Source organism: Microchirus variegatus (assembly GCF_963457635.1).
Source record: "Microchirus variegatus genome assembly, chromosome: 23".
Taxonomy (NCBI): Eukaryota; Metazoa; Chordata; class Actinopteri; order Pleuronectiformes; family Soleidae; genus Microchirus; species Microchirus variegatus.
Window position 1 is genome coordinate 15,621,447 of NC_139824.1, and position 13,297 is coordinate 15,634,743.

Genomic DNA, 13,297 nt, shown 5'->3' on the forward strand with positions numbered 1-13,297 from the left:
TCATCATCGAAGGAAACGTGGGGGAAGGGTGGGGGTAAACGGAGAAAGGAAATAAGACACAAGACAAAAATAGATTAATGACACAATAATAAGAAAATCACGATAATACAATCTCACGTCTTCATAATCGTTCTCATATTTCATCCTAACCTTGTGAGAGTGCCAGGATGCTCTCCATGTGCGATTGGTAATAACGTTACGTAAAAGCGAGGAGAAACGAGGAGACTGCAACGCTGCAACGGGGGGAAGCTATCTGACGGTAATGCATCTCACACATGTCACACATGGAGATCACGGAGAGAGGAGAGGAGCGCCAAAAGACGACTCTTACCGTAAGATTCCAGACAATAGAACAGGACAGAAGTACAGCAGCAATAGAAAATGACCTGAGATAATTACTTCTTAAACGTGAGCTAAAAGCAAAACAGTAATGAAAACCCTTGGAAAATTGATTTGATTTCTCAGATTGCATTTCAGTCAATGAGGCAAAAACTGCTGCCTTAAAACGCTCCGAACAGCAGGGGTGAGCTGCTTTGTGTACAGTGCGTCACCGACTCTGTGTGTGCAGGTGGTCGCATATTGAACGCTTCATTTCCAGCCTAAACTCTGAGTCGATTATGTTCAAAGCTGTTATGCTCATAACTCTGAACCAAGGTTTTTCACGTCAGAGCATCCCTAACATATGAATTCCATTCCACCTTGCTCCCTAGGGGGACGCGGAGGAATGTGAACATGGGAGAAACCTAATCCTGGCCGGCCCATGGGCGTCCTCCAGGGCCTGGGGGGCCTAATGTGTGTGTGTGTGTGTGTGGGGGGGGGGGGGGGCTAACCCATAAAAACAAATTATAAAAGAAAAAAAAAAGTCAAGGATTTAAGTTTCCATCAATGGTATATTTTCATTTTCAGGCATTTACGTATTTGTTCAGTTTCACGGACCATTTATCGTAACACTAATCTAAAACATTCCTTTATTTATGGACTGAAACAAAGTCATTTTTGATTTTTGCTTAATCCTCTGAGGTAAGTGCATCTCATATATCAGCTGTCATTAAAAATACATTAAATTAAAGGAACAACAAAATAAATATATACCATATATACATATATATACGTATATATATTATATATATATGTGTGTATATATATGTATAATATACATATATATACACACACATCTATATATATATATACACAAATATACATATATATACATATACATATATGTGTATTATACATATATATACATATATACACATTTATATATATACATATATATAAAATATATGTATATATGTACAGTATATTATACATATATATACACAGATATATATATGTATATATATATTCACAAATATACATATATACATACATATACATATATATATATATATGTATATAAAAAATTGTGTTTGGCTTATTCCTATACAGCATTTTATTTTGTTGGCCATGTTATTAAGTTATGCACAAACATGAGTTTGACTGTGATGAGGTGTTTTTGCAGTGGCAGAAAAAACATGACAAAACACGAATTAAATTTCAGTTTTCACATCACCTATAAGGAGATGTTGTCACGTACAAAATAGGATCATTAAAATGTGGCTTCACGTGGAGGAACGCTGTCTGCTGCAAAAACAGAAGAGGGAATAATAAAAAGTATATTAAAGAGTAACTCAAACCCCGTGGTCTGAGGCGAACTCTGGGGGTGAGTGAGCACCACAGGGGGGCGTGATGATGATGGAGCGACAGCGGCAGCTCGCTGTGGTATTTCCGCTGCCAGCTCAGAGCCGTGACACAATAAGTTCACGCGCTCACACGTGACATTCGTCACGCCGATAAGTGATAAGTGATAAAAGTCAGCGCACACAAATGAGTCATCTACGAAACGATGATGACGCGACGGCACAGCTCATACACACAGCTGTCTTGAATTAGCAGCCTAACCCCATCAGCCAATCAGAAAATAGCACTCACTGTTGCCGGGAAGATCCAGCTAATACGAATATTCAAATGTAGGGAGGTGTTTAGCCTGAGAAGGCAGTACATGCATCCATTTTAAACACGATTCAAATACTACCAAGAAAACTACACTCAGTAGAACCGTATAAGGTTCTTCGGCTTGTCCTCAAAGGAGAACCCTTTTTGGCTCCAGATAGAATCATTTTATAAAGTTCCACCTGGAAGCCTTTGGGAGGGTTCCACCAGGAACCCTTTATTCAGGAAAGGGGTTTTAAAGGGTTCTCTGGATCAAATTGGTTCTTACTGGAACCATTAGTGTTACCAAGAACCCTTCCTTCGGGAAAGGGTTTTTCATAAGCAAATGGTTCCAGGTAGAACCTCAGCCCTTGTAGAAGAACCCTTTTGGAACCCTTATTTCTAAGAGTGTACCAAGAGTCCTGGATCACTAAATACCTAATAAACACTAATAAACCTTATACACTAGTTGTAACCTGGGAAAAAGTGGTTTTAGTGGTTTAATAACTGGTATTTTGCCACAACATTTCAAGCCACAAGCCACAAAAACGTGCTTTTTGACTTGCAAAGACAGTGATTGACAGGAATAATTTATCACAGATGAGGGAAACACCGTCTCCGTCATCCGAGTCCAGCATTTGATGAAAACCGCTAAGCATCTGTAATGAATGATTTCCTCACTTTTGACAAATCAAAAAAACAAACATGCTCCAGTGCTGCAGTAGCTCGTCACCATTATATAGTCGGTCTATATAATTATAATTATGTTTAAAAAAGTGAGTGAATTATTCCATGCTTGCACTTCAGTCAAAGAGGCACATTGCAATTCAGAGGGGTTAAACAGCTGAGGGTGCCTACGTCTGCTCCATGCCCTTGTGTCTCAAGGCCATCGAAGAGAGGAAGAGGAAGAGGAGAGGAAGAAGTGTTTAAAATCATTTCCGATTGCTGCGTGTTTATATATAGCACAAGTGTGCTCCATATTGCATACATTCTTTAACACACTAAAGCAGATGACGGGACATATACGCAAGCCACACACACACACACACACACACACACACACACACACACACACACACACAGACACACACACACACACACACACAAGCCGCCATTAAATCCTAAGGCTCATGAAAAATGCATGGTAACTCGCGCAGCTTAGCACAACTCGCGATAAATAAGCAATCTGTGCGAGGAGATCGTGTTAAAGTTTAAAAACAAGTGTGTGTACACGTACGCGCGCGCGTGTGTGCGGTGGAATGACAGATATCGATGTGGCAAACATACATAGGCATGCACACACATGTAAAAACCACAGACGGGGATTAATGACACTGAATAACGCATCACCCGAGGCCCCCCCGACACAGCCTCCCACACGCCGAAGACAAACATTCAAGTTCAAGGTTGCCGGCAATTAAAGGATTTCCGATGAAAAAGTGTGCGGCGGCAACAGGTGAAACCAAATGGCACAGGAAATGTCAAACAAATGTCATTCAATTTGTATTCTCATTGTTTCATTAGACTTGGTTGCGAGGTTTTTTTTTCCTCAGTTTTTTTTTTTTTTTTTTTTGAAGCATCTGTTTTTAATCTCAACACAAGGGTAAGAAAAGTTTTTTTTTGTTTTTTTTTCTCCCCCCACAAATCACAGTCATTCATCTTTCAGAGCGCAGAGAGTTGACAGAAGAGAATATAGGTTGGTGAGACATTTGTCGAAAACCTCAAGGTTTCGTCAAGGTTAGCTGCAGCGAGCACAGTCGGTGCAATAGATGAGAAGTCTTTTGTACTAATCCACAAACTGTGGGTGTCTATATAAGAAGGAAAAAAAAGGGTGGTGGTGGAGGGGGAGGGGGGGGGGGTATGGACGATGACAGCCCTGCAACAAAGCATCTTTTCAGGCTTTCTCCTCTCAACTGGATCCTGCCAAGGTGTAGCATATTTATCTGTTTGGCGTGTTCCAGTATCTTTAAATGATCCATTTGGAAAAACCTCCTCGTCCTCCTGCTCCTGCTGCTACTACTCTACAACTGAATGGTTCGTTTTCGCCGCTACAAAAGGAAACAATTATACGGCCGGGAATGAATATTATAAAACAAAAAGCAGAACAATAACACAAACGGCAAATCTCCGCATATATTAAAAGCCACAATATGCATCGGGGTATAGCGTCAATTTCTCAGATTGTTTGTAATCACAAGAACCTGCACCTTGGACACCTTCACTGTCTTTTTCCCTTTTCATTTACAGTGACTGTGCAGCGGCGTAAAGATAATTAGCTTTTTATTAAAAAACATTTGGTTTATTAAGGATATTATCATGATATTATGGGAATAAAGTCATAATAGTATGAGAATAAAGTCGTAATCTAAAGTCAAAACCTTATGAGAATAAAGTTGTAACATTGTGAGAATAAAGTCGTAATCTTTCGAGAATAAAGTCGTAACATTATGAGAATAAAGTCATCATATTATAAGAATAAAATCATAATAGTATGAGAATAAAGTCGTAACATTATGAGAATATAGTCGTAATCTTTCGAGAATAAAGTCATAATATTATGAGAATAAAGTCGTAATCTTTCGAGAATAAAGTTGTAACATTGTGAGAATAAAGTCGTAACATTATCAGAATAAAGTCGTAACATTATCAGAATAAAGTCGTAATATTGTGAGAATGAAGTCGTGACATTATGAGAATAAAGTCGTAACATTGTGAGAATAAAGTTGTGACATTATGAGAATAAAGTCGTAACATTATCAGAATAAAGTCGTAACATTATGAGAATAAAGTCGTAACATTATCAGAATAAAGTCGTAACATTGTGAGAATAAAGTCGTAACATTATGAGAATAAAGTCGTAACATTGTGAGAATTAAGTCGTAACATTATGAGAATAAAGTCGTAACATTGTGAGAATAAAGTTGTGACATTATGAGAATAAAGTCGTAACATTATCAGAATAAAGTCGTAACATTATGAGAATAAAGTCGTAACATTATGAGAATAAAGTCGTAACATTGTGAGAATAAAGTCGTAACATTATGAGAATAAAGTCGTAACATTGTGAGAATAAAGTCGTAACATTATGAGAATAAAGTCGTAACATTAACTTTTTTCCTGTACTATTATGACTTATCTAGGTAAAATGATGACTTTTTTCTCATGATATTATGACTTTTTAACATTACGACTTTATTCTCCTAATATTACGAATGAATATTATAAAACGCATACATTAAAAGCAGTAATATGCACTGGGTATAGCGCAGACCTATTTTTCAGAATGTCTGTAATCACATGAACCTGCACCTTGTGCACCTTCTCTGTCTTTTTTCCCCTTTTCATTTCCATTTCAAACACACACATAATATGGAAGCAGCCTTAGTGTGACTGTGCGGCGGTGTGAGGATAATTAGCATTTTTATTAAAAAACATTTGTTATATTAAGGATGTATTCATGGTGGAGGAAAAGCAGTGCTCGTGAGTGTGTGTGTGTGTGAGTGTGTGAGTGAGTGTGGCACAGACAACGAGTGGCGACAGCAGCCTTACCACCATTATCTCTGATCTCCAATCAGCTCAGCCCCGGCTATAGCTGGCAAGGTCATTTGTGGACACAGACGTTTTCCCCCCCTCTTTTCTGTCTGTCTATTTACTTCAGCATGTACCTCCTCCTCCTCCTCCTTCCTCCTCCACCTCGTCCGTTCTCTGCGTTACATCCTCTGATTTCTACCACTTCACCCTGCACAAACCCAGTCCTTTATCAGTTAATTCATTCCTTCTGTTCCTCATCCGCTGGCCTCGTCTAACCCTATTTCTCTCTATCTCGGCTTCAGCTGTGACTCGCTCTCTGTCCGTCTCCTTCTGTCCTCTTGGTTCTTTTCCATCTTCCCTCGCTTTTCTCTCTGGGAAGCCTGCATATGTGCATACACACACACTGTACATGCATGCACATGACAGCGCGACCATAGCTGTTTACAGTCGTCTCCACGGCGACGTGCGCTCTCTCTCTCGCTCACGTCATCGAGATGAAGTTATTCCAAAGGTCCAATTTGACAGAAGTATTTAATTGGACAGACAAGAGTAGTGATTTTATCTTTTAATTAGCTTTTCTGTGGAGCCAAGTTCTATTGTCCAAAATAAACTGTGTGGATATTGCACAACATATCACTGATTTATACACTAACACACTAACTGGTAACGAGGTTAATGGGTTCATAACGGTGGTTGAGAGCCAGCGTCTCCTCTATGACAACTAGTAACTGGTTTTAACTTCAGAATTTTTTTTTTTTTTTTTTTCTTTTAAGAATAAAGTCATTAAATTATGACTTTTTTCTAGTCATATTATGACTAGAAACTTTCTTATAATATAACTTCATTTCCGTAAAAATTATGACTTTTTTCTCATAATCTCGGAATGACTTGAAATTGTGCACAGTAATAGTCGGCATCGCCCTGAACAAGGATCCGTTGAAAATATTCGCAAACCTCTTAAGGAATAATTTTCATGAATTTTTGAAATTCAGGAAATTTTCCATTTGCCCTGATACACTTTGACAGTGAGCTGACTTTCTTCTTAAAAACAAAAAGTATCTTGGAATGATTTGAAATTTACCATCATAATAGTCGGCATCGCCCTGAACAAGGATCCGTTGAAATCATTAGCGAATATCTAAAGGAATAATTTTCATGCATTTTTGAATTAAGGAAATTATCCATTTGCCCTGATGCACTTTGACAGTGAACTGACTTTGTTCTTAAAAACAAAAAGTATCTCGGAATGACTTGAAATTTACCATCATAATAGTCGGCATCGCCCTGAACAAGGATCCGTTGAAAATATTTGCAAACCTCTTAAGGAATAATTTTCATGAATTTTTGAAATTCAGGAAATTATCCATTTACCCTGTGACAACTTTATTCTCATGTTACAACGTTTTTCTTATAATATAACAACTTTATTTACGTAAAATGATGACTCTCTTCTCGTAATATGACTTTTTTAACATTATGACTTTATTCTCGTAATATTATGACTTTATTCTCAATATCACAACTTTTTTCCTCATAGTATTACGACTTTTTTTCCTCTTCAGTTTAGTCCTAATACGGCGTCGTATGTTTTAAACAGATGGACGTGAATGAGACGATATGGCACCATCGCACTTCTTTTGTATGTCATATAACACACTTGTGAAGATGACACACACATATATACATATACATATATATATATATATACACACGCATATATATATATATACACGTGTGTGTATGAGAGCTACCGTGGAAGAAACACTCAGCGTGGCGGTGTCTGTGTGCTAATATATGGATATTTATAGTGTGCCTGCAGTGCTATGAGGAAGTATACACAGGTGGCTAATTACTGCCAACTCTGGCAGGCTACTGTGGTGCACGACTGCCACACACTTATACCACAGGAGAGAAGAAGAGAGAGAGAAGAAGAAGAGAGAGAGAAGAAGAAGAAGAGAGCACTTGGTTTGAGCTTTGGAAAACAGCCAAAAACATGCAGGAGAGTTTAAGAGTTGTGAAGATGGTACAAGCCAAAATAGCTCAAGGATAAAAAAAAAGAAAAAAAAAGTAAAAGGCAGGTGAAGAGAGACATTTTTTCCCCTCCCTGCACATAATTTAATTACCTGTTCTACTTTGTGATTTGTTTACACTATCTCTGAAGTGGGGAGCTCAACCTGAGCATCGGTGTTCAGGAAATTACAACCCTGCCGTAAGGAAGTGGCGTCTCCCTGGAGCTTTGTGTGTAGCAACACCTCAACCATCGCTGGTGTTTACGCTCAACAGCCAGTTCGCCCAATGTCAGGGGACGCGTATCGGAGTTATAGACGTCCCTCGGCGACGTCACAGTCGTTCGAGGGGAAAGTCAACTTTCCTGTGATTTGTGAGACGTGAGAAGTGTTTTTTTAGGACTGCGACGGTTGGATCGCGCTGTCGTTATATTTCAGAAAACTAGCCTCTTTTTATCGATCCGTCTTGATTTACGACGACATTATGGAAGGATATTTCATCGCTTAATGTCTCGCGCAAAAACACGTATCTTTCACAACAATTGAGCTGACGGCATTGATTTACGACGTCAAGCGTTGTCTGCTTTGATGACTCGTTCTCCAGGGCTGAAGGAGTGTCTTTCAACGATTTCTTCGACTTTATTATTATTATTATGAAATTTTATATTAAATTGCTTTCACAAGTGTATCGGTTTGTGCTTGTGAAGGGTCGCTTTGTATACTGTTTTAAGGGAAATGTGAGCTGTATTTAAGGGAAATCTGAGCTGTATTTAAGGAACTTCAAGTGTTTTGAAGGAAATTTGAGGTGTATTTAAGGAACTTTGAGGTGTATTTAAGGTATTTAAGGAACTTTAAGATGTATTTAAGGAACTTTAAGCTGAATATAAGGAGATTTAAGTTGTATTTAAAGAACTTTAAGCTGTATTTAAGGAACTTTAAGTGATTTGAAGGAAATTTGAGCTCTATTTAAAGAAATTTGAGCTGTATTTAAGGAACTTTAAGCTGTGTTTAAGGAACTTTAAGCTGTATTTAAGGAACTTTAAGCTGAATTTAAGGACATTTAAGATGTATTTAAGGAACTTTAAGGGAAATTGAGCTGTATTTAAGGAACTTTAAGGGAAATTGAGCTGTATTTAAGGAGATTTAAGCTGTATTTAAGGAACTTTAAACTGAATTTAAGGAAATTTGAGGTGTATTTAAGGAGCTTTAAGCTGAATTTAAGGACATTTAAGCTGTATATAAGGAACTTTAAGCTGTATTTAAGGAACTTTAAGTGATTTGAAGGAAATTTGAGCTGTATTTAAGGAACTAAGCTGTATTTAAGGAACTTTAAGCTGAATTTAAGGACATTTAAGCTGTATTTAAGGAATTTTAAGGGAATTTGAGCTGTATTTAAGGAATTTTAAACTGTATTCAAGGAACTTTAAGCTGTGTTGAAGGAGCTTTAAATGTTTTGGAGGAACTTTAAGCTGTATTTAAGGAAATGTGAGCTGTATTTAAGGACATTTGAGCTCTATTTAAGGAAACTTGAGCTGTATTTAAGGAACTTTAAGCTGTATTTAAGGAACTTTAAGTGTTTTGAAGGACATTTGAGCTGCTTAAACCCAGCTCAGATTTACATACAAACACACAAACATGCGTGGTGTCATCGTCTCTAAGGCCTCGTTTCACCCTGATACAAACGTGTGGTGGTTTTTTTTGTTGACTATTCAACGCCGTGCAAACATTTCTCGAGGCACAAACACACCCACAGGAGCCAGGTAGTGTATCAGAGCGCTACCTGATCCAGCCTGGACACTTAGTCAGAACACAGAAACTGCTAATGTACTGTCAGAGGCTCTCTCTCACTCTCTTACACTCTCTTTTCCTCCACTCTCTCTCACTCTATCTCTCTCTGTGTGTGTTAGCCGAGCTCTCCGATGACTTTGGTTTCAGATGCTGTCTATTTTTATGGGTCGAAACGTTAGCCCCGACAGAGCCATTGTTTATCAGATCACCGTGCAACTCATCTTCCCTTGTCATATTTTTTTTTTGCATACCGTTTGGCCTTTTTCACGGCGCTGGATCTACGTCATGCCGGGGCGTCGCCGTGTTTTCACACAGTCATGCAGTTACATCAAAGATAAAAAGCACGGAACGCGGAGACAAGTTTCAAATGAACGAGACGAGAAGCAAAAACACACACACACGCACTGACAAATGCTCTGCTGTGTGTGTGTGTGTGCACGTGTGTGTGCGCAAATGCTTGGTGGAGCATTAAGCAGATATCGGGTTGTGTTTCCATCTGCTCCAGAGAGGGCTCTGATAGTCCTATTATTTAATCTGCTGGTCATTCTAGACGCCAGGCAAGAGCCGTTTAGCCAGACATAATTGAATGCTTCAGTGTGGGAGATCACCTTGGCCCGTCTATATGGACCGTGATGCCAAGGCCCTACACTCAGAAAAGTGTTAGACAAAGGGATCTACACTTTTGATTTATGCAGAACTTTATGTGGGGAAACGGTGATTTAATACTAAAGTCCGTAACGGCAGGAGCTCACATCCGAGTTTTCAACAGTTTTCTGGCAACACTGAGACCCGCGGACAAGATGAATGATTATTTTTTGTTGTTGTTGTTTTTTTGCGATAAATAATCCTCTCCAACGTTGCGTATGTCCTCCTGTCATTAATGACTTATAACTGCTCCACTGCAGAGCAAAGAAAACATGTCATCAGCAGTGACACAGTGCCGCATTATGTCCAAATACTGGACATTTTAATTACTCAAAATACACATTTTTAATCGTTACTCACGTGAGATGAACATTATAATTTATATGTCAGATAAAAACAACCTGATAAAGTGTGAAAAATTGTTTTCTTTTTAACTAAGTGAACGTATTCAGTGATGTGTTTTTGGTAAATAATACTAATAAAGCACTTTTCCGTCCAAGTGCTTTACAGCTGATAAGAACATAATAGAAATATACACAGCGCTGATAAAATTACAGACACAACTTATAAAAACAGGGAAATATTAAAGCGACACTAAGAAAGGACAAAAACAAACCACAAGTGCATTGTACCAGCACAGCATTGTTTTGTTTTCTAAGTATTCTGCTTGGTGGACAGAAAATATAAACATCATCTCCATGCAAACCAGAGTTTTTAATTCTTATTATTATAATTTTTTTTTAAACAAAACACAATGACAATGCATGTTAGTATTTTGGCTTAACAGTGTAGTGTGAAACGGACAAAACATGCAATTTAATCAGCTGACCTAGATTTTGGAGAAAGTAACCCTGTACAAGTCAAAATAACGTTCCACAGTTTCTGGAATATCTCACACCCATGTCACTTTAACGTTTCACTACAGCGAACACGACCTCCCAGTCTGTTATCACACAAAGGTCAAAGGTCACGTGACCATCTGTCATCGCTCGAGCCTGTCCTTCTTTTACATCCATCCTGTCTTAGACTTCCTGAGAGGCTTCCTGTCACGTCACGTACATTGTACCGTCACTTACAAATTTCCTTATTTTTGAAGGAAAAGCACTTGTGGTAAACGACTATTCTAGCTGCAAACGTCTGGTTTATAATGGAATATGTACATAGGTGTATAGAGGCCCATTTCCAGTGTACATTGTGTTTGCTGATGGCGTTAGAGGGCTATTGGATGATTAGAAAACCCTTGAAAACCCTTGTGTTTGAAGGGCAAAACTAATATTTTGGATAAAAAAATCATTATTTCCAATCTTGTTAATGTCTTGACTGTATTTTATATTCATTTAGCAACTCTTTTGATGAATAAAAGTGTGACTTTTAATGGAAAACACAACAAAAATTGTATAGGTGACCCCAAACTTTTGAACGGTAGTGTACTCTGTGTTATTGTTGTCAAGGTAACATAAAAACTGTACTAACTGTCACTGATAATACAGTGTGAACGAGGAGGCGTATCAAAGTTGCGACAAGCAGTAGTTTCCTTCTAGAAAATAATGAAAAACGTTAGCACTTACTGTAAGGGACACACTCGTACTGGACTTCCAGGTATTTGTATGTGCCCGGGCAGGGGTCAGGGAAGACGTCTGGTCCGGCCACCACTGCACACTGTGTGCGGTTGTTGCATCTGCGAGTAGAAACAAGAGGCAGGTATTTTAGCCAAGAACAAGAGTTAACTGAAATAAAAACGAAAAAACTTGCAGGTGTTAAAGGTTAAAGAATGAAATAAAAGCATTTGATAATTTGATAATCCATATTTTTTGGTGTCGCACATTCTTTCATCCTTTTCAGCGTCTACAAGTCAAGGCTTTCTCTTCATACCTGAAGAACTCTTAAGACTTAAAGTCAATAAAAAGCTGAACTAAGACTACTAAATTATTTGTTGAATTCACTAAAACTAAAGGTGAAATGAAAAAAGCAAACTGAAAAACGAAATAAAAATCTGTTTAACAGCCCTAACATACATTAAATCCTCCTGATATAATGACGTGTGTTTAAGGACGTATGAATGATAAAAATAGATCAGACACCTATATGCACACCTGTACTGAACATTACACATACACAAGCGCTGACATAGCTACTGAAGAGCTGTCGAGTAAGAACGTTATTCAGTGTGTGTGTGTGTGTGTGTAGTGACAACAATGACCAATGGCATTAACAGCATTCTGCCCCAGACTCCAGATAATTAATTCTAATTATCAAAGGAGTGCTCTGTCTCTCTCTCCTCTGACACACAAAGAGTAAGTATTTTCTCGTTTTAGCACAGGTTATGTAAAGCACCTGTGCGTAACTACGCGTCTCCGAGGGGGTTTCGCGCTCGCGTGGATGTATATTTTATGCGCCGCCATGCATGCATGCATAAAAATACAGACGTGACATACACTGTACGTGCAGAGAAAACGTGCCGAGATGAAACCCATGTATGACCACGATAGATGTATGTAATAACTTTATCTTAGCTGTTATCTGTTTTATACAAAAATACAATTGTTGTTGAAAATGTGTCTTATCTTAAAGGGAAAGGAGTCAACGTCTCAACACCCCCTTTACTATTTTTTAAGCCCACTATTTTATATGACTGGATTTGTTATTCTGCCCCTTTTTCCAAAATAACTTTCATTTTCCATATCTGGAAGTTATTCAACCTGTGATTGGACGGTCGTTCAAGACCTGAGGTTCTGCCGTAATGACAAGTATATGGCTGCAAAGCTCTATTTCTCTGCTTTCTGGTGTCCATCCATCCATCTTCTACCACTTTTACTATTTTTGAATTTTCTAGATCGGTCCAGGAGTCCAAATCCTGTCATCGCCGATCAGGTTGTCCACAGCATAGTTCTATCAATGATACACCTGGATGGTGTTCCACCTGGAACCCTTAGTGTTACCAAGAACCCTTTTAAAACCCTTTATTCAGGAAATGGGTTTTAAAGGGTTCTCTGGATCAAAATGGTTCTTACTGGAGCCATGATTGTTACCAAGAACCCTTGGAAAAACAAATGGTTCCAGGTAGAACCTCAACCCTTGTAGAAGAACACTTTTGGAACCCTTATTTCCAAGAGTGCATCTGCCATTTCCACTCGCTATGAAGAGCCTCCGACAGCTACTTTGTTTGAAAACTAAATATAAATCCTCCTACTATTCTGGTAACGCAGTAGCAGAAACACAACAGGCAGAATTGTACAGCAGTCCGTCCACCGATCCTTGCTGGGATTGAACCAATCGATACAATCGCGGTGTCCTGATTTGTTCGCCCTATATAAAAACGGCCTTACATTAAAACCGTGAATTAAAGTCTTATTCCC

General features: G+C 38.4%; 1 protein-coding gene across 1 annotated transcript in view; it reads right to left on the reverse strand.

Moving 5' to 3' along the window:
• adgrl3.1 (adhesion G protein-coupled receptor L3.1) overlaps nucleotides 1–13,297 on the reverse strand; it is a gene marked incomplete at both ends in the record, with an annotated part of 101,072 nt that overhangs the window by 62,530 nt on the left and 25,245 nt on the right. Inside the window, one exon of the mRNA XM_083909738.1 lies at nucleotides 11,510–11,619. Coding sequence (XP_083765864.1) covers nucleotides 11,510–11,619 — 110 coding nt within the window. The remainder of the gene's footprint in view (nucleotides 1–11,509; nucleotides 11,620–13,297) is intronic.